Source organism: Marmota monax, unplaced genomic scaffold (assembly GCF_021218885.2).
Source record: "Marmota monax isolate L192 unplaced genomic scaffold, Marmota_monax_Labrador192_F-V1.1 WCK01_AAM20220418_F8-fsc00021, whole genome shotgun sequence".
Lineage (NCBI taxonomy): Eukaryota > Metazoa > Chordata > Mammalia > Rodentia > Sciuridae > Marmota > Marmota monax.
This window is the reverse complement of record NW_026695228.1, coordinates 14,367,686-14,389,177: the sequence shown is the minus strand read 5'-3', so window position 1 is coordinate 14,389,177 and position 21,492 is coordinate 14,367,686. Positions and strand designations below refer to the sequence as shown.

The following is a 21,492-nucleotide window of genomic DNA, read 5'->3' as shown; positions in this document are numbered from 1 at the left end:
TGTCCTTTCTGTGATCTCCTTCTGGAAAATTTATGTTAATGTCCTCAGTATCTGTATATTATCTACATATTCTTTCAAAGTAATTACATGAGAAGGATCATGGCATTGACAATGCTATGTGCCTGTCATCTACAGTAAGACTTAGACCATTAAGTGGGTTTATTATAGCCAAAGGTACCTCCAAATATTTTCTTTAGCATCAAATTAATAATTATTTACAAAAGAAATGTCCCATTTTGGAATTTCTTGAAACTATTTTAGCCAGATTATTATTATGAAAAGCTTATAATTATCTCCCTTTTAAAATATATAGTCTGTTTTTTCTTTGTTTATTCATAGATAGAAAAAGAGAATTCAGAATATCTGGAATTTTCAATTGTCATTTCGTAGATTGTGATTTTCTTTATAACCTGGAAAGTAAATATGTCTTTAAGATTTTTTTCTTGTTTTAAGAGTAATTTATGCTTATTCATTTAAAATATAAAGTGCAGCCTTGTTAGAGAAAATGTGGAAAATTATAGTGAAATATGAAAAAAATAAAATCACAACTCTACACCCAGAAATAACCACTGTTAATATGTTGTTTCCTTAATATTTTATTCATATGTATGCATTTGTTTATAGAAGAAATTATACCTATGACATATGTGATTGAGACTGTGTATATACACACAGTGTGTTTGTGTGTGTTTCTATTCTACTTTTTGAATTTAACATAAGTATTTTAATTCTTATCCATATATTTTTTTAAAAAATATTCTTTTTCTGAGCATTTTAATGGCTACATACTTTTCCATTTGTATGAAAGGGATGCAGTTTGAGTAAATGCCCATACCAAAAATGTACTATTTAGGGATATGTGAATATGCAGCAAAATGTTTAAAAACATGAATAATATCAGTTGGGAGAGTGGGGGAGAACCAGGCAGGTGGGCTGGAAGAGCTCTTGGAAGGAATGGGGTGTCATTGTTACTAATATCCCAGGTATTGAGAGTCAGTGTGGCATGTTGCTGGAAATGATTATGGATCAGTTGGATCATTCTTACCTTCTCAGTTGCTATTTAATGTATTCTAGCATTAAATCTCATTGATGATGATTTGTATATTTAAAAATGATTATGGGCTGGGGTTGAAGCTCAGTGGTAGAGCATTTGCTTGGTACATCTGAGGCACTGGGTTCAGTCATCAGTACCACATAAAATAAATAAAGGTATTGTGTCCATCTTCAACTAAAAAATTTCTTTAAAAAATTATAGTTTATAACTTTTAGTATTACAGTCATGTTTTAAAACTATGATTATGGTATTCATAATATGTAGAGTGTATTTAATGTTTTTTAAGAGTTGTTTCATTAAAAATGGTAGATACAGTTTTGGGAGGAATACTAACTACCTAATTTTTTTTAAAGTTATTTTTAAACTTCCGTTTATTAAAAATTTTTATTTTCTATTTTTCAGAGTCATATTAAATCAATTGACTCGGGAGAAACTAACATAGATGGAGCTATAGGTGAGTAGACCACACAACATACAATGTTTGAGGCATTTCGATATTGTGATTTAGAAAATAAACACCTTTACTAATAATGATTAAATGTGTTCCTAGGGCTGACAGCATCAGAAGAATTTATCAAGGTCACGTTGTCGGCTTTTGAAGCAATAATTCAATATCCTGTTTTGTTGAAAGATTATTGCTCTACGGTCAGTTTTCGCAACTTTTGAAAAAAGCTCTTTTTCATTTCCTTGGTAATTCTGTATAAAGGGGCCTGCTTTCCGTATTCTTAGCTCAGATGGGTTCCTCGTATGCAGTAACCATCTCGAAAAGCAGGACAGACCTAGGAAATCTGTTCCTTTTGTTATTGACTTTCTTGTCATGCTCTTCTGGTTACATCTTTATCCCAGCCTCTTCCTCTTCCTTGCCTGATTATTTATTGTAACCAAATATAAACCTTTGCAAGAGGGTTTCTCAACCTGGGCACTTGGGCATTTTGGGATGGACAGTTTGTTGTGGAACCGCCCTGTGCATTGTAGGATGTTCAGCAGCCTCTGCTCAATCGGGGCAGTAGCTTTCACTCCATGGATCCTCAGATGTGACCACTTCATATGTCTCTAAATCCTGACCTACGTCCTCTCAGTGGCAAAATTGCCCCCACTTGAGAACCTCTGCCTTAGGGAAATCCTTAGGAGAGCTGGGTGCTGCTGACATGAGCAGAGGGAAGGAAGGCTTCCTCTGCTATTTATCAGAAAGCACCCCAGGAAGACTAGCCAGCTAGTCTTAGCAGTTGTTTCAGGGAGTGGCTGTTCTTGGAACCTGCCTTGGAGCAGAGACAGGGTCTCATCCTCCCCTTCCTGTCCCCCACTCCTGCTCCTCCCACTGCAGCACTGGTGATTTGTACAGGGACCCAAACCCTAGTGACTGCTTTTGGATAATAGAGTATACCCTGGTTTTGCTGGGCAAAACCCAGCAAAGGTTTTGATTTGAAAATATTTCTCAAATTGAAAAAACCCAATAGGCAAAATTTTAGAGAACAGTCACTTAAGTTAGGGAATGCCTGTAATGAGGATGAATGAAAGTACTGAACTTAGAAATTAAAATTGTACTAAGGAAATTATAAAGAAACATTATTTTTTGACCCCTTCATAGTCATATAGATGGCATTGTAGGATTTAATTCTGGAATTTATTTCTTCACATTATCCTTTCATATCCTCCCCCAATCCCAGCCCTCCCTTTTTGCATTGAATGCTTCATTTAAACAGTGCCTTCCTTGGCTTGTGACATCTTAGAATTAGTTCATTTCTGATTTGGGCTTATAGTATATGCATATTGAAAATCAAGATTTTTAAAATGTAGCTTAGAATGCTAGAAAAGGAGTCTGTATTTTGCTTTCTTAATTAGGAATTATTTTTAAAATCAGTGGAAGAATGTTATTTTGGAATTTTAGTTGCTGGTTTTCTCAGTTATTGTCAAATGGTATTTAGAAGAATGTTTTAACTCCTCAGATATTGTAATGTGAATATGGTAATGCCACTAACTTCCCAGGCTTCAAAAGTGAACTCTGTGTGTGTGTGTGTGTGTGTGTGTGTGTGTGTTGTACTGGGGATTGAACTCGGGGGCACTCGATGACCGAGCCACATCCCCAGCCCTATTTTGTATTTTATTTAGAGACAGGGTCTCATTGAGTTGCTTAGAGCCTTGCTTTTGCTGAAGCTGGCTTTGAACTAGTGATCCTCCTGCCTCAGCCTCCTGAGCCACTGAGATTATAAGGCTGCGCCACTGCACCGGGCAAAGTGAACAGTGTGTGTGTTTCTTATGTTCAGTAAGTTTATCACAACTCCTTCATGAAGTTTGTTCTTTCTTTTATAGTTTTTATTCAACATTTTTCTTAAAATTGTATCCTTTTGCATATTAAAGAATTTTCCTCAACATTTTAACAAGATAGCATGTACTTTAGTGGTGGTTACAGTGAGGTCAAGGGTGGTGATGGTTTGAAGTATCAAGCGTTTCTATATCTGAAATTTTAAGGCTTGTTTAGATGTGTTTGAACTCACTGTGTTAGAGAAAGTTGTTTAAAGATCATTGGTAAATGCCAGCACCGTAATCTTTTTTTTTTTTTTTTTTTGTACTGGGGATTGAACCCAAGGGTGCTTAACCACTGAGTTGCATCCCAGCCCTTTTTATTTTGTATTTTGACACAGAGCCTCACTAAATTTCTGAGGCTGACTTTGAATTCCTGTTCCTTCTGCCTCAGCCTCCTGAGCACTGGGATTACAGGCATGCACCACGGCACCTAGCTGTAATCTTTACTCTCCATTTTTCTTCTTATTTTAGCTCTAGGAAGGAAGTGTGGAATCATGGCAAATATGAAACATATAAACATATCACATTTAATATCTAACTGCTCTGGGTAATCCTTCAGTATTAATCGATTGCCTTGCCTTACTAAGGACTACTTCAGGCACAGGGCAAGGATAGAAATGAAACAAAGTAGTAACCCTTATAGAACCTATAAGTAGAGAGAGAGAGAGATGATAAATATTCAAATAAATTTTAATACACCAAGTGGTAGGATGTCCTATGAAGGAAACATGAAAGTGTAAGTGGGTGAGTTAAGTGATTTTTATAAGTAGTTATTTTTCTCTTCAATAATGGATGTTTGGATAGACAAGTGATAAATCTGGGGGAAGAAGTTTCTAGGCAGAGGCAGTAGCAAGTATAAAAACACTCAGGAGGAGCTGTGCCCAAGGACTAGTAACTTGGTTGATGATTCAGCTGTGCTAGAGCAGCCTTCTAGAAGATGAGAGCTGACCAGTGGGACTGGGAGAAGTAATATGTTGCATAAGGAACTTGGCCATGGTAACAGTTTTGGAGATTAATGATTATATTTTTTTTTTTTTTTTTTTTTTTGAGTCTTTAAAATTCATTCTTTTATTTTTTTTTTTATTTTTTTTTTTTAATTTTTTTATTGTGGGTTGTTCAAAACATTACAAATTTCTTGACATATCATATTCCACACTTTGATTCTAGTGGGTTATGAACTCCCACCTTCACCCCATACACAGATTGCAGATTCACATCAGTTACACATCCATTGATTTACAAATTGCCATACTAGTGTCTGTTGTGCTCCGCTGCCTTTCCCATCATCCACCCTCCCCCCTCCCCACCTCTCCCCTCCCCTCCCCTCCTCTCTCTCTACCCCCTCCACTGTATAACCCTGAGGGTCTCCTTCCATTACCGTGCAATTTACCTTCTCTCTCCCTTTCCCTCCCACCTCTCATCCCTGTTAAATGTTAATCTTCTTCTCCTGTTCTTCGTCCCTACTCTGTTCTTAGTTACTTTCCTTATATCAAAGAAGACATTTGGCATTTGTTTTTTAGGGATTGGCTAGCTTCACTTAGCATAATCTGCTCTAATGCCATCCATTTCCCTGTAAATTCTATGATTTTGTCATTTTTTAATGCAGAGTAATACTCCATTGTGTATAAATGCCACATTTTTTTTATCCATTCGTCTATTGAAGGGCATCTAGGTTGGTTCCACAGTCTTGCTATTGTGAACTGTGCTGCTATGAACATCGATGTAGCAGTGTCCCTGTAGCATGCTCTTTTTAGGTCTTTAGGGAATAGACCAAGAAGGGGAATAGCTGGGTCAAATGGTGGCTCCATTCCCAGCTTTCCAAGAACTCTCCATACTGCTTTCCAAATTGGCTGCACCAATCTGCAGTCCCACCAGCAATGTACAAGTGTACCCTTTTCCCCACATCCTCGCCAGCACTTGTTATTGTTTGACTTCCTAATGGCTGCCAATCTTACTGGAGTGAGATGGTATCTTAGGGTGGTTTTGATTTGCATTTCTCTGACAGCTAGAGATGTTGAGCATTTTTTCATGTACTTGTTGATTGACTGTATGTCCTCCTCTGTGAAGTGTCTGTTCAGGTCCTTGGCCCATTTGTTGATTGGGTTGTTTGTTCTCTTATTGTCTAATTTTTTGAGTTCTTTGTATACTCTGGATATTAGGGCTCTATCTGAAGTGTGAGGAGTAAAGATTTGTTCCCAGGATGTAGGCTCCCTATTTACCTCTCTTATTGTTTCTTTTGCTGAGAAAAAACTTCTTAGTTTGAGTAAGTCCCATTTGTTGATTCTAGTTATTAACTTTTGTGCTATGGGTGTCCTATTGAGGAATTTGGAGCCCGACCCCACCGACTGTAGATCGTAGCCAACTTTTTCTTCTATCAGACGGCGCGTCTCTGATTTGATATCAAGTTCCTTGATCCATTTTGAATTCACTTTTGTGCATGGCGAGAGAAAGGGATTCAGTTTCATTTTGTTGCATATGGATTTCCAGTTTTCCCAGCACCATTTGTTGAAGGTGCTATCCTTCCTCCATTGCATGCTTTTAGCCCCTTTATCAAATATAAGATAGTTGTAGTTTTGTGGATTGGTTTCTGTGTCCTCTATTCTGTACCATTGGTCCACACGCCTGTTTTGGTACCAGTACCATGCTGTTTTTGTTACTATTGCTCTGTAGTATAGTTTGAAGTCTGGTATCGCTATACCGCCTGATTCACACTTCTTGCTTAGCATTGTTTTTGCTATTCTGGGTCTTTTATTTTTCCATATGAATTTCATGATTGCTTTCTCTATTTCTACAAGAAATGCCATTGGGATTTTGATTGGCATTGCATTAAACCTATAGAGAACTTTTGGTAATATCGCCATTTTGATGATGTTAGTTCTGCCTATCCATGAACAGGGTATATTTTTCCATCTTCTAAGATCTTCTTCTATTTCTCTCTTTAGGGTTCTGTAGTTTTCATTGTATAAGTCTTTCACCTCTTTTGTTAGGTTGATTCCCAAGTATTTTATTTTTTTTGAAGATATTTTGAATGGAGTGGTTGTCCTCATTTCCATTTCAGAGGATTTGTCGCTGATATACAGGAATGCCTTTGATTTATGCGTGTTGATTTTAAATCCTGCCACTTTGCTGAATTCATTTATTAGCTCTAATAGTTTCTTTGTAGAGCCTTTTGGGTCTGCTAGATATAGAATCATATCATCTGCAAATAGTGATAATTTAATTTCTTCTTTTCCTATTTTTATGCCTTTAATTTCTTTCGTCTGTCTAATTGCTCTGGCCAGTGTTTCGAGAACTATGTTGAAGAGAAGTGGAGAGAGAGGGCATCCCTGTCTTGTTCCAGATTTTAGAGGGAATGCCTTCAGTTTTTCTCCATTCAGAATAATGCTAGCCTGAGGCTTAGCATAGATTGCTTTTACAATATTGAGGTATGTTCCTGTTATCCCTAGTTTTTCTAGAGTTTTGAACATAAAGGGATGCTGTACTTTGTCAAATGCTTTTTCCGCATCTATCGAGATGATCATATGGTTCTTATTTTTAAGTCTATTGATGTGGTGAATAACATTTATTGATTTCCGTATATTGAACCAGCCTTGCATCCCAGGGATGAATCCTACTTGATCATGGTGTACAATTTTTTTTATATGTTTTTGTATCCGATTCGCCAGAATTTTATTGAGGATTTTTGCATCTAGGTTCATTAGAGATATTGGTCTGTAGTTTTCTTTCTTTGAAGTGTCTTTGTCTGGTTTAGGTATCAGGGTGATGTTGGCCTCATAGAATGAATTTGGAAGTTCTCCCTCCTTTTCTATTTCCTGAAGTAGCTTGAAAAGTATTGGTATTAGTTCTTCTTTAAAGGTTTTGTAAAATTCTGCTGTATACCCATCGGGACCTGGGCTTTTCTTAGTTGGTAGTCTTTTGATGGTTTCTTCTATCTCCTCAATTGATATTGGTCTGTTTAGGTTTTCTATATCCTCCTGACTCAATCTGGGCAGATCATATGACTTAAGAAATTTATCTATGCCTTCACTATCTTCTAATTTATTGGAGTATAAGGATTCAAAATAGTTTTTGATTATCTTCTGTATTTCTGAAGTGTCTGTTGTGATATTGCCTTTTTCATCCCGTATGCTAGTAATTTGAGTTCTCTCTCTTCTTCTCTTCACTAGCATCGCTAAGGGTCTGTCGATTTTGTTTATTTTTTCAAAGAACCAACTTTTAGTTTTGTCAATTTTTTCAATTGTTTCTTTTGTTTCGATTTCATTAATTTCAGCTCTGATTTTAATTATTTCTTGCCTTCTACTTCTTTTGCTGTTGTTTTGCTCTTCTTTTTCAAGGATTTTGAGATGAAGTATGAGATCATTTATTTGTTGGTTTTTTCTTTTTTTAAGGAATGAACTCCAAGCAATGAATTTTCCTCTTAGAACTGCTTTCAATGTGTCCCATAGATTCCGATATGTTGTGTCTGTGTTTTCATTTATCTCTAAGAATTTTTTAATTTCCTCCTTGATGTCTTCTATAACCCATTGATCATTCAGTAACCTATTGTTCATTCTCCAATTGATGTATGCTTTTTCCTTCCTTCTTTTATCGTTGATTTTCAGTTTCATTCCATTATGATCAGATAAGATGCATGGTAATATCTCTACTCCTTTATATTGTCTAAGAGTTGCCCTGTGACATAATATATGATCTATTTTTGAGAAGGATCCATGTGCTGCTGAGAAAAAAGTGTAACTGCTTGATGTTGGGTGGTATACTCTATATATGTCAATTAGGTCTAGGTTATTAATAGTGTTATTGAGTTCTATAGTTTCCTTATTCAACTTTTGTTTGGAAGATCTGTCCAGTGGCGAGAGAGGTGTGTTGAAGTCTCCCATGATTATGGTGTGGTGGTCTATTAGACTCTTGAACTTGAGAAGAGTTTGTTTGACGAACATAGCTGCACCATTGTTTGGGGCATAAATATTTATGATTGTTATGTCTTGTTGGTGTATGGTTCCCTTAAGCAGTATGTAGTGTCCCTCTTTATCTCTTTTGATTAACTTTGGCTTGAAATCTATTTTATTTGATATGAGTATGGACACGCCTGCTTGTTTCCGAAGTCCATATGAGTGATATGATTTTTCCCAACCTTTCACCTTCAGCCTATGTATGTCTTTTCCTATCAAATGCGTCTCCTGTAGGCAGCATATTGTTGGGTCTTGTTTTGTGATCCATTCTACTAGCCTGTGTCTCTTAATTGGTGAGTTTAAGCCATTAACATTTAGGGTTATTATTGAGATATGGGTTGTTCTTCCAGCCATATTTGTTTATTTCTGTTACTAAACATTGTTTGTTTTCCTCTTTGATTGTTTCCCCCCCCCCTTTACTGTCCTACCTCCCACTGTTGGTTTTCATTGTTATTTTCCATTTCCTCTTCCTGTAATACTTTGGCTAGGATGTTTTGAAGAGATGGTTTTCTAGCTGCGAATTCTTTAAACTTTTGTTTATCGTGGAAGGTTTTAATTTCATTCTCCATCCTGAAGCTTAATTTCGCTGGATACACAATTCTTGGTTGGAACCCATTATCTTTCAGTGTTTGAAATATGTTATTCCAGGATCTTCTAGCTTTCAGAGTCTGTGTTGAAAGATCAGCTGTTATCCTGATTGGCTTGCCCCTAAATGTAATCTGCTTCCTTTCTCTTGTAGCTTTTAAAATTCTCTCCTTATTCTGTATGTTGGGCATCTTCATTATAATGTGTCTAGGTGTGGATCTCTTATGATTTTGCACATTCGGCGTCCTGTAGGCTTCTAGGATTTGGGATTCTGTCTCATTCTTCAAGTCTGGGAAGTTTTCTTGTATTATTTCATTGAATAGACTGCTCATTCCTTTGGTTTGGAGCTCTGTACCTTCCTGTATCCCAATGACTCTTAAGTTTGGTCTCTTAATGTTATCCCATATTTCTTGGATGTTCTGCTCATGGTTTCTTAACAGTCTTGCTGAGCTGTCTATGTTCTTTTCCAGTTGAAATACTTTGTCTTCATTGTCTGATGTTCTATCTTCTAAGTGTTCTACTCTGTTGGTAGTATTCTCCATTGAGTTTTTAAGTTGGTTTATTGCTTCCTGCATTTCTAGGATTTCTGATTGCTTGTTTTTTATAACCTCTATCTCCCTGTATAGTTGATCCTTTGCTTCCTGGATTTGTTTGCGTAATTCGTTGTCGAAGTGATCTTTCATTGTCTGATTTTGCTGTTTAATGTCTTCCTTGATACTCCAGATCATCTGAAGCATGTATATCCTGAATTCTTTATCTGACATTCCATCTGCTGCAGCTGTTACCTCTTCTAAAGTTGCGTTGACCTGCATTGCTTGTGGTCCTTTCTTTCCTTGTCTTTTCATACTGCTTGTGTATCTTTCCTGCAGGTGCGGGCGGCGGCTCTGCTCTCTCCTTCTTCCAATTGGGGTGTCGTGGCTACCACGCCGGCAGGTCACTGGGCCTGTTCTGGGAGCTGGTGGCGGCTCTGTTCTGCCCCTACTCCAATTGGGGTGACGTGTCTGTCGTACCAGCAGGCCACTGGGCCTGTCCTGCTGGTCGGTCGCAGATCTGCCCACGTTTCGGGCACGAGTGGAGGCTCTGCTTTGCCCCTACTCCAATTGGGGTGTCGTGACTACCCCGCCTGCAGGATGCTGGGTCTGTTCCTGGCAAGGGAGGCGACTCTGCTCTGTCACTACTCCAATCAGGGTGGTATTTGTACCCCGCCGGCAGGCTCCTGGGCCTGATCCGCAGGTCTGTTGTAGGTCTGCCTACCTTGAAGGCGCGGGCGGCGGATCTGCCCTGCCCCTCCTACCACGCCTGCGGACCCCTGGGCCTGATCTGCAGGTTGATCACTGGTCTGCTCACCCTGCGGGCACGGGTGGCGGTTCCGCTCCACCCCCACTCCAATTGGGGTCACGTGACCACCACACCGGCAGGGCCTGATCCGGGCGTGGGATAAGGATCTGCTCTGCCCCTACTCGAGTTGGGGTGACGTGTGTACCACACTGGCAGGCCACTGGGCCTGACCCGCCAGGCTGTCACAGGTCTGTTTACCTTGCAAGCGCGAAGGGCGGCTCTGCCCTGCCCCTCCTACCACGCCCATGTACTACTGGGTCGTGGGTCTGCCCACCTGGCGGGTTTGGGTGGCGGCTCCGCTCCGCCCCCTCTCCAATTGGGGTCACGCGGTCACCACGCTGGCGAGCCGCTGGGCCTGCTCCGGGGGCTGGCGGCGGCCCGGCTCCTTCCCTCTGGCTCGAGGACAAATTGAGGAGACTCGGGTGACTGAGCCTCACCCCCCTTACCAGGAGACCAACTGCTTATGTCACCGCTGGTATTGATGAAGATCTCTCCTCCACCGCTTTCTGCTGACATCAGATCTCTGCCATGTTGGTATCCTATGCGAATGGCAGCATTTCGTTCCCCTTGCCAGGCAACCCAAGCAATGGGTGAGTCCTGACCTGCCCTCAGCAGGACCCGGACCGAGACACAGTTTCCGCGGGCTCCCAGCCCCGGTCCAGGGAAGTTCCGGGAGCCGGAACTCGGCCGCTCCGTGCTCGGTGTAAGCTCCTATAAGTGTAGGCTCCAAGAAGCAGCCCCCGCGGGCTCAGTTCCGGGAGCCGGAATTCGGCCGCTTAGTGTTTGGTGTATGCTCTGATAGTAGCAGGGTCCAAGAAGCAGCCTCCGCGGGCTCCGCAGCCCTGAGCCAGGGCGGTTCCGGGACGGTTCCGGGAGCCGGAACTCGGCCGCTCTGTGCTCGGTGTAAGCTCCTATAAGTGTAAGCTCCAAGAAGCAGTCCCCGCGGGCTCAGTTCCGGGAGCCGGAACTCGGCCTCTTGGTGTTTCGTGTTTGCTCTGATATTAGCAGGGTCCAAGAAGCAGCCTCCGCAGGCTCCGCAGCCCGGAGCCAGGGCGGTTCCGGGACGGTTCCGGGAGCCGGGACTCGGCCGCCCCGCGCTCCGTGTTCACTCCGATAAGATCAGATTTTAAGAAGCCCCCAGGCGCTGAACCCTAGCAATCTGTCTGCAAGCCGCAGGCGAATTGCAGCCTGAAATTACCTGTTCTATGGCTGAATGAGCTGCGGTCAGTCAAAAACAGGTGTGGTGACGTCAGTTTACCAACATGGTGGCTGCTGGCCTCCTCTGTGGTCTGACCGGTGTGGAGAACCGAGATGGACCGCTTCCTTCCCCGTCTCGAACCCAGAATTCAGCCCTGAGTGCGGTGCTTGCGCGTCTGGCAGAAACTGCAGCGCTGTAACCCTGCGTCTCTATCCCAGCGCGCCTTGCAGACTCTAGCCGCGGGGCGATTTGCTGAATAAGCAGTTTTACCCTCCGTGCGACAAACCTCTCGCGTTTGAGTCCCCGTAGCCGATCCTCGTGCGATGGAAATCCTTCCTCCAGGTTCCGGCGCACCCCACTATTGCTGGAAATTCCTAACAAGATATCCTTTAGCCGTCCTGACTTGTCATACTCCCACACAGTGAAGCAGCACACGGGGGTAATGCACTCCCTTCGCCGCCATCTTCCCTCCTTATTAATGATTATTGATCTTGGTTCTTGCATGGTCCCTTTGCTATTTCACAAAGATTTTCAGATGTAGTTTTGAGAAGTAGGAGTAACAATTTCCTGTGGTTTCAGGTTAAATTTTTGATTGGTGTATAGTATAGTTCCATAGTATGAATATGTGTATACAATATGTTAAAATATCCTTGGACAGGCATTATGTTGCTTCTAGTTTGGGGCACTTATCCATGGTATTTTGTGAATATTGTTATGTATTTTGGTGTACTTACGCACATGTTATTTCTAGGATACATACTCATTGGTTATGGGGTACATGTGAACTCAGTTCTCCCTAAGGGTGGTCATTCACTTTCAGCAGCATAGTACCTGGTGCTTCTCATCCTGCCTAACTCTGGTTATTTCAGACTTTTTAACAGATCTGTATAGTATTATTTCACCATAGCTTTAATTTTTTTTCAGGACTTAATGAAGCCTTTTAACATATTTAGTGACCATTTGGATAAACGTTAGTGAAGTATTCATCCAAGTATTCTCTTGAATTGGCCTTTTATCATGAAATCCTTTATACTTTCTGTCCCCTGATGATAATTATACTAATATGATACTAGACCTCTGAAGATTATTGCTTTTGTCAGGTTTTGTAAGGGGGTGGAAAAAAGGGACATGATAGGGCTGAGGTTGTGGCTCATTGGTAGTGCGCTTGCCTAGCATGTGTGAGGCACTGGGTTTGATTCTCAGCACCACATATAAATAAACAAATAAAAGATCCGCCAACAATTATAATTAAAAAATATTAAAAAATAGACATGACAGCGGAAGGGAAGGGACTTGGGAGACTGGGATGAGGAATAAGAGAGGGCAGTGGAGTGAATACAATCCGAGGATGTTACGTGTGTGAAACTGTCACCATGAAACTCATTTTATTGTATGATTAGTATGTACTAATAATTATGATAAAAATAGGGGTGTGTCCCCTCTTTTTATATCCTTTAAGAGTGGGAATTATTTCATTCTCTGTATTGCTAGCATTTCCCTGTGAAGCTATTAAGACATTTGTTTTAAGGGAAGAAGAGGGTCATCTTTATAGAATAGTTTTCTCTTAATTCAATTTTTTTCTCTATTTAGTTTTTTAAAGTATTTTTAAATTGTCAATGGACCTTTTGTTTTATTTATTCATTTATATGCGGCACTGAGGATCGAACCCAGGGCCTCTCACATGCCAGGCAAGTGCTCCACCACTGAGCCACAACTCTAGCCCCTCTATTTAGTTTTGTTTCTCTATTTTTAAATATGGTTTTAACAATTTATTGGCATGAAGAGATTCATATTTTCTTCCTGCCTTTAGTGGCAGTGTGATCTAGTATCACTTTTTTTTATATATATATTTTTTTCCCTGAACAAGCTAACTAGAGTTTTGTTAGCTTTATTAACTTTATCCAAGAGCCACTTTTCAGTTTTGCCAGTCTCCTCTTATGTTTCTATTTCATATTTCTGCTCTAATAAACCTTATTTCTTTTTTCTTTAGGTCTTTTATTCATTATTTTTCGGATAAATATTTAGATTATTTGTTTTCGATTGCATTAAAGATAGTTTTTTGGATGAATATAATAAAATTTTATTGATTAAAATATCAACTGTAGGCATTATTTATGGAGTGCTTGTTATTTCCAAGCCACTATATTAGATTAAGGCAGGGACCGCTTAAGGGTAAGGAAATCTATCACATGCAGTCAGTGATAGAGCCTGGCTCAAGAGTCCATTCTCTAGTTAAAGTTACAGCATGCTCAAATTCTCCCCTTCTCCACAGCTCTCATTTTTCTTCAGTTATGGTTCCAAACTCTTTGCTCCCCAACATACTAGACAGATTTTCATAACTAATTAGCACAAACCACTTCCTTGTCCCACTCACAATTTTTTAAAAAATGTTTTTAGTTGTCAAGGGACCTTTAACCTTTTTATGTATGTATGTATTTATTTATTTATTTATTATATGCAGTGCTGAGAATTGAATGCATTGCTGAGAATTGAACGCAGTGCCTTCACACGTGCTAGACAAGTTCTCCACCACTGACCTATAACCCCAGCACCCCACAGCCCCATTTCTTTTTTATTTTGCAATTCTATAATAGCTATCTTCTGGTTAAATATTCTTTTTATTTATTTTTTATTCTAATTTGTTATATATGACAGCAGAATGCAGTATAATTCATGTTACACATATAGAGCAAAAATTTTCATATCTCTGGTTGTACACAAAACATATTCACACCATTCGTGCTTTCATACATGTACTTAGGGTAATGATGAACATATGTCACCAAAAGATGGTTTCTTTTTAAATACTGTTCTTGCAGCATCTCATAAGCTTTGATATAGAATTTTTGTCATCTTTTGGTTAAGATATTTTCTAAAAAAATTTTTTTTCCTTGACTCATGGTGTGTTTGCATATAAAATATATATTTTAAAATTTCCAAGTATATAAGCGCTTTATAGTTATTTCTAGATTTGATTTCTATCTTAATTATTTTGAAGTTTGGAAATCTACTCTGTGGTTTCAGTTTGTTCGTATTTTTAAAGACATCATAGTCCTATTTTTTTGTAGATATTTTGTATGTGAAGAATGGGTACTTTACCAGGTATTCAGTGCAATATTCAATATATGTCTATTAGGTTATATTTATTGATTATTTTGTTTAAATCCTTCCTCTCTGTGTTTTCAGATTGTTGTCACTGTGATAAAATATCTGAAACAACTTAGAGGAGGAAAGATTTAACTCCCAGTTTCAGAGGTTTCAGTGTGTGGTCAGCTGGCTCCATTGCTTGTGAGACTGAGATGGGACAGAAACTTCCTGACAGAGGGTACAGTGGAGGAAAGCGCCTCACCTCATACAGCCAGAAAGCAGAGAGGGCACAAGGGAGGAAGGGTCTAGGATGAAATATACCCTTTAAGGCACATCCCCAGTGACCCCACCTCCTACAATTTCCACCACCTTCAAATAGCACCATCAACTGGAGACCAAACCTTCAACACCTGAGCCTTTGAGAATATTCCAGATGCAAACTCTAACACTCTCCTTACTAATGTTGATCTGCTTATATTATAAACTTTTAAGAGAAGTGTATATAAATCTCATTACTCTTATTTCTTCTTATAGTTGTGAAAGATTTTGTTTTATATATTTTGAGGCCATATTAATTGTATACAAATATGCAATTATGTCATCTTTTATAGTTGCAAATGACTTCCTTGATCTCTACTGATGTATGTCATAAGTCTATTTTGTCCCATCCTAATACAAACATACAAGCTTTCTTTTGGTTAATATTTGCTTGATAATTCCTGTGTCATTTTACTTCCAACATTTCTTTATTTTTATATCCATATACATTTTATATAATTTTTAAAAAGTTAATTCATATAAATGTTGACTTATAACTGGGCATATACTCCATTTACACGGTGCGATTATTAATATATTTGGATTAATTCTACTGTCTTCTTTCACACTTTTGCCATAAATGTTTTCTTTTGTTCCACCTCTACTTTCTAGTCCTATTGACGTCCCCCCCCCATGTAAGGTCGTATTTATACACTGTTATTTTACCTCTTACCCTAAAATTAATATCATGTATGTGAACTTATTAAAACCTGAACTTGAAACTTATTTTCCTTAATTAATACAGCTCAACCTATTTACCTCCATTTAGTTCCCTCTTGATACTTATGTTATTGTTGCATTTCCAAGTGTTTGTTTCAAACACCCTCATCAAACCTTAACATCGCACTTTAATAGGAAGCTCATTTATTTTTGCTACTTCCTTTGTTCTTCATTTTCACCTTGTCTTTTCACTGATTTTTGACTGAAATATACCCTTTACCATTTTTTTTAAACCTTAGGTGAGTTGCTGCCAAACTGTCTGATGAAGTCATTATTTCTTGAGGGATATTTTTTCTGAGTTTCCAGTTATTTTTGCCATAATTGTTAAGCATTGCACAGATACTACTTTATAATCTTATGATTTGGACTGTTGTTGGAGAGGATCAGCTGTAGTCTTCAGGTTTTTTTTTTTTTTGAAGGAATCTTTGTCTCCTTGGTCTCATTCTAAAACTCTTCTTTTGGTGGGAGGTATCTTTGGTGTTCTGTAGATTGACTATATTGTAACTAAATGTGAATTTCTTTTAAAAATGTATTCTGAGATTTTCTGTGCCTTCAGACTCTGTGGATTGTCCTTTTTCATCAGTCTGGAAAGTTCTCTGCCATTAACTCAGCTTATTCCCTCTTTTGTTCCATTTTTAGCAATTTAGATCACGTGTACGTTAAACATTTTCTATTTTCTAAGTTTCTGTCTTTCTGCATATTTCTTTTTTTTTTTTAATTTTTTATTGTGGGTTGTTCAAAACATTACAAATTTCTTGACATATCATATTCCACACTTTGATTCAAGTGGGTTATGAATTCCCACCTTCACCCCATACACAAATTGCAGATTCACATCAGTTACACATCCATTGATTTACAAATTGCCATACTAGTGTCTGTTGTGCTCCACTGCCTTTCCCATCATCCACCCTCCCCCCTCCCCACCTCTCCCCTCCCCTCCCCTCCTCTCTCTCTACCCCCTCCACTGTATAACCCTGAGGGTCTCCTTCCATTACCGTGCAATTTCCCTTCTCTCTCCCTTTCCCTCCCACCTCTCATCCCTGTTAAATGTTAATCTTCTTCTCCTGTTCTTCGTCCCTACTCTGTTCTTAGTTACTTTCCTTATATCAAAGAAGACATTTGGCATTTGTTTTTTAGGGATTGGCTAGCTTCACTTAGCATAATCTGCTCTAATGCCATCCATTTCCCTGTAGATTCTATGATTTTGTCATTTTTTAATGCAGAGTAATACTCCATTGTGTATAAATGCCACATTTTTTTAATCCATTCGTCTATTGAAGGGCATCTAGGTTGGTTCCACAGTCTTGCTATTGTGAACTGTGCTGCTATGAACATCGATGTAGCAGTGTCCCTGTAGCATGCTCTTTTTAGGTCTTTAGGGAATAGACCAAGAAGGGGAATAGCTGGGTCAAATGGTGGCTCCATTCCCAGCTTTCCAAGAAATCTCCATACTGCTTTCCAAATTGGCTGCACCAATCTGCAGTCCCACCAGCAATGTACAAGTGTACCCTTTTCCCCACATCCTCGCCAGCATTTGTTGTTGTTTGACTTCCTAATGGCTGCCAATCTTACTGGAGTGAGATGGTATCTTAGGGTGGTTTTGATTTGCATTTCTCTGACTGCTAGAGATGTTGAGCATTTTTTCATGTACTTGTTGATTGACTGTATGTCCTCCTCTGAGAAGTGTCTGTTCAGGTCCTTGGCCCATTTGTTGATTGGGTTGTTTGTTCTCTTATTGTCTAATTTTTTGAGTTCTTTGTATACTCTGGATATTAGGGCTCTATCTGAAGTGTGAGGAGTAAAGATTTGTTCCCAGGATGTAGGCTCCCTATTTACCTCTCTTATTGTTTCTTTTGCTGAGAAAAAACTTTTTAGTTTGAGTAAGTCCCATTTGTTGATTCTAGTTATTAACTTTTGTGCTATGGGTGTCCTATTGAGGAATTTGGAGCCCGACCCCACCGACTGTAGATCGTAGCCAACTTTTTCTTCTATCAGACGGCGTGTCTCTGATTTGATATCAAGCTCCTTGATCCATTTTGAATTCACTTTTGTGCATGGCGAGAGAAAGGGATTCAGTTTCATTTTGTTGCATATGGATTTCCAGTTTTCCCAGCACCATTTGTTGAAGGTGCTATCCTTCCTCCATTGCATGCTTTTAGCCCCTTTATCAAATATAAGATAGTTGTAGTTTTGTGGATTGGTTTCTGTGTCCTCTATTCTGTACCATTGGTCCACCCGCCTGTTTTGGTACCAGTACCATGCTGTTTTTGTTACTATTGCTCTGTAGTGTAGTTTGAAGTCTGGTATCGCTATACCGCCTGATTCACACTTCTTGCTTAGCATTGTTTTTGCTATTCTGGGTCTTTTATTTTTCCATATGAATTTCATGATTGCTTTCTCTATTTCTACAAGAAATGCCTCTGCATATTTCATCCTCTCTTTCAGTGGTATATTCTAAATGATTTTATTGGTTCTCTTTCTGTGTTCAAGTATAGCCATTCAGATTTTAATTTTGGTTATTTTTCAATTGTATTTTGTCATTTCTAGAAATTCTGCTTGTCTTTTTTTCTTTTCGAATGTTTACTGCTTTTTATAATTTCCTGTTCCCTATAGATATTCTCTTTGTGATTTATTTATTTACACTTTAAAAATGTAGTTTTCCTATACAGCATGTCTGATAATTCCCATGGAATAAGATAGCAAAATTCTTCGTAGTCTGTGGTATCTGTTACATCTTGTTTATGCCCAAATCATTATATTCATATGGTGGTTTGATGGTTCACTCCTTGCTGCTCATTGTCCTTGACATCCATTTGTGGGCGTTCCCTGAAACCTAGTGTGGACATTCATTCCTCCAGAGAGGCTTCGAGTTTGCTTCCGCCAGCCATCTAAGTGTTCTACCAGTTGGGACCTTGCCTCACACTCAGGTTATCTGAGTATACAAATTCCTGAGAATCCAGGTCTGAGACCATGATTCCCTAGGACACACTTTTGTTCTGGAACACGAGTGTGTTCAGGGTTGGTCCCTCACTTTGAGAGCTGAATCCTCTCTCGGCAGGTACCCACTCAAAAAGCTCCTATCCTGGGAGGTATTGGCCCCACTAACCCCACGGCAGCCCTGTGTTGGTATTGTTGGCAACTACCTCCTGGCACCATCTGGCTAGGCTCTGCTTAAGCTTTTGTCCAGAAATTGGCCTGAAAAATCCCTCACTGTTTTTGACACCTTAACTATTTTTAGGATTTTGGTTTTTTATATTTTATCTAGCACTCTTCATTGTCTGCAGTGAGTGTTAATCCAAGTAACCACACCCATCATACCTAGAAACCCTGTTTGACATGGTGATTTTCACAGCAATGAATTTTAAGTCTAAGATTGAGACATTATTTGCTGAGATGTTGCTGTTGATTCCTTTGCTTAATGAACAGTAACCTCATGGCTAATTTGTTAAGATCCAGTGTTTATAAATATCTGAATTGCATTTAAATAGAAATTTAATTAGTTTATTTTCTACTCATGAAATGCAAGCATACTAATTATTGAAACTGCAACCTCTAGTATGATAAAAAGGTATCATTACAATTTACAGCCTCATAAAAAGTATTTTTTAATGCCATAACTCATGGGACGTCCTCTAATTATCTCTTTTTGAGCATGACTGGAATATATGAAGATCCACACCCCAAGGAGCCTAACATTGTTTGAAATTTGAGCACACACTGTCTTCAAGGTTCCTGATCAATACTGTATTATATGGAAGTGGCTGAATGCACTTAACTCTTCCTGAGCACAAGTGTTTAACTGAGATTTTTCTGAATTTCTAGACCATTTAGTGCCTCAGAGTTGGAAGTCACTAGTCTGGCCTACAGAGTAGTCAGTAAACTATAGGAATTTTATTTGTACATAGACTTTGTTTCCACTCACAATGCTTTCAAAAAACATTAAATAGCAAAGAAATAAAGATTTCTTTATTGGAAAAGTCTAATGATATAATTTGCCTAAGATGCAGTTCTATTTGACATTAAAAACCAAGCTAAACCTTATTATATATCATTAATTTTTTTTAACTAAAGGGTGAAGGTTAATATTGAGTCATTTAAGCTGATTATTTGAGTTCATAGTATTGATGGGGATGTAGAAAAAACATAACTCTCAGAAACTGCTAGTCAGAGTATGAATTGGTGCAATCAGCTTGGAAAACTGTTTGGAAGAAGCTGATCATGTGTATATACTATGACTTAATAATTCAGTAGTTTCACTTCTAAATATGCATTTAACAGAAATGTGAACTTAGCTTCACCAAAATATGTATGCAGGAATGTTCAGCTCCAAAATTGGAAACTATCAAAGTGCCTATCACCAGTCTATAAAGAAATATGTTATGGGACAGTTGTAAGCTGGAATACTATACAGAAGACAAAATGAATGAGTCTATAGTTACTCTTACCAATATGTATAAATCTCACCAACTTAATATGAAACTAAAATTGTACAAAGTTTAAAAACAGCCAAAAATTTGTTACAGGTCAGTATAGTGGTTACCCTCCAGTGGTCACTGTTTAGGCAGTGACTGGAAGAGGCTACAAAAGGGTTTGTGATACCCTGTTTCTTCATCTGGGTGCTACTTACTTCAGTGCGTTCAAATTGTGAAGATTAACTGCGTGTTAGTATCTTATATTTGAATTTAAAAGTTTTCATAAATATGAAAAGGGTTATTTAGAACTTGGTGAATGTGAGCTATATATTCACAAGTATATTTAATTTTTTTTCTTTTGCAAAGTTATTTAGTATGAATACACATCTTCACTATCTTTCATTGGTATGAACTCATGTCAGTATTAGTTTCCTATTGTTGCTATAACAAATTACCACAAATTTAGTGGCTTTAAACCACCCAAATTTATTATCTTACAGGTCTGGAGGTCAGACCCTGAAATGAGTCTTTGGGGCTAAAATCAAATTGTCAGTATAGCTATGTTCTTTCTGGATATTTTAAGGCAAGAATCCATTTCATTCCCTTTCCAGCTTCTAGAGGCCACCTGTATTCTTTGGTTCTTGACTTGTTCCATCTTCAAGCCAGCAGAGTAGCATCTTCACATCTCGGTCTCTACCTCTGCTTTCAGTGTTAAATCCTCTCTGATTCTGACTTTTCTAGACCTTCTTACAAGGATTCTAATAAAGATAATCTAAGATAATATCCCCTTTTAAGATCCTTAACTTAAATCTGCAAAGTCCCAGTTGCCATGTAAAGTAACAAATCAAAATGTTCTGGGGATTTGGATGTGGGTCTCTTTTGGAGGGGGCAACATTTTGTCTACCACTCTTTCCTGTATTTATCAGTGGCTTCATTATTGTTTAAATTATTTTGGTGCTGAAATTCACAAGACTTGATCAGTGTAAGTCCATTTGAATTGGCTTCTGTATCCTTGTGACACTGCCTATCTTTTTTTTTTTTTTTTTTTTGAGCATTTCCTTACTTTCTGGCACAATAAGATACTGTGGCCTCAATTTGTTATTCTGTCGTGGCCTTAGAATTAATCATTTCTCTGAGGATCTCTGGTTTCCTTTAGTGGGAAAGAACATTACAGACTAAGATCGGAACACTAAGTGTGCTCTGGTCTGTTTCTTAGAATGTCTTAGCTCCTAGACTTTTCCAAGAAATGGGACTAAGAAATATATGTGTGTATAAAATGCTATTATTGGTAATGCTTTCAATTTTAAATGTACTTCCCCCCTTGTTGATTTTAATGTTTTAAAACATGTAGAACATTGACAAGGTTTGAAAATCAAAACTATCAAAGATATATTCAGAGGAACATCATGCCCTTCCCTTGGGTATATATAGAGCCTTTGCACTCAACTGATGCTCTGTCATGTCCTCCCTACCCTTGTGAGTCACCACCTTTGTTGATTTCTGGCTTACCTTCCAGTGTTTCTT

General features: G+C 38.7%; 1 protein-coding gene across 5 annotated transcripts in view; it reads left to right on the top strand.

Moving 5' to 3' along the window:
• The window catches only part of Ulk4 (unc-51 like kinase 4), a 536,812-nt gene that overhangs the window by 191,159 nt on the left and 324,161 nt on the right, over positions 1 to 21,492 (top strand). For all 5 annotated transcript variants that reach the window (XM_046437488.2, XM_046437490.2, XM_046437489.2 and 2 more), the window contains 2 exons: positions 1,457 to 1,508; positions 1,605 to 1,699. In XM_046437488.2, coding sequence (XP_046293444.1) covers positions 1,457 to 1,508; positions 1,605 to 1,699 — 147 coding nt within the window. The remainder of the gene's footprint in view (positions 1 to 1,456; positions 1,509 to 1,604; positions 1,700 to 21,492) is intronic.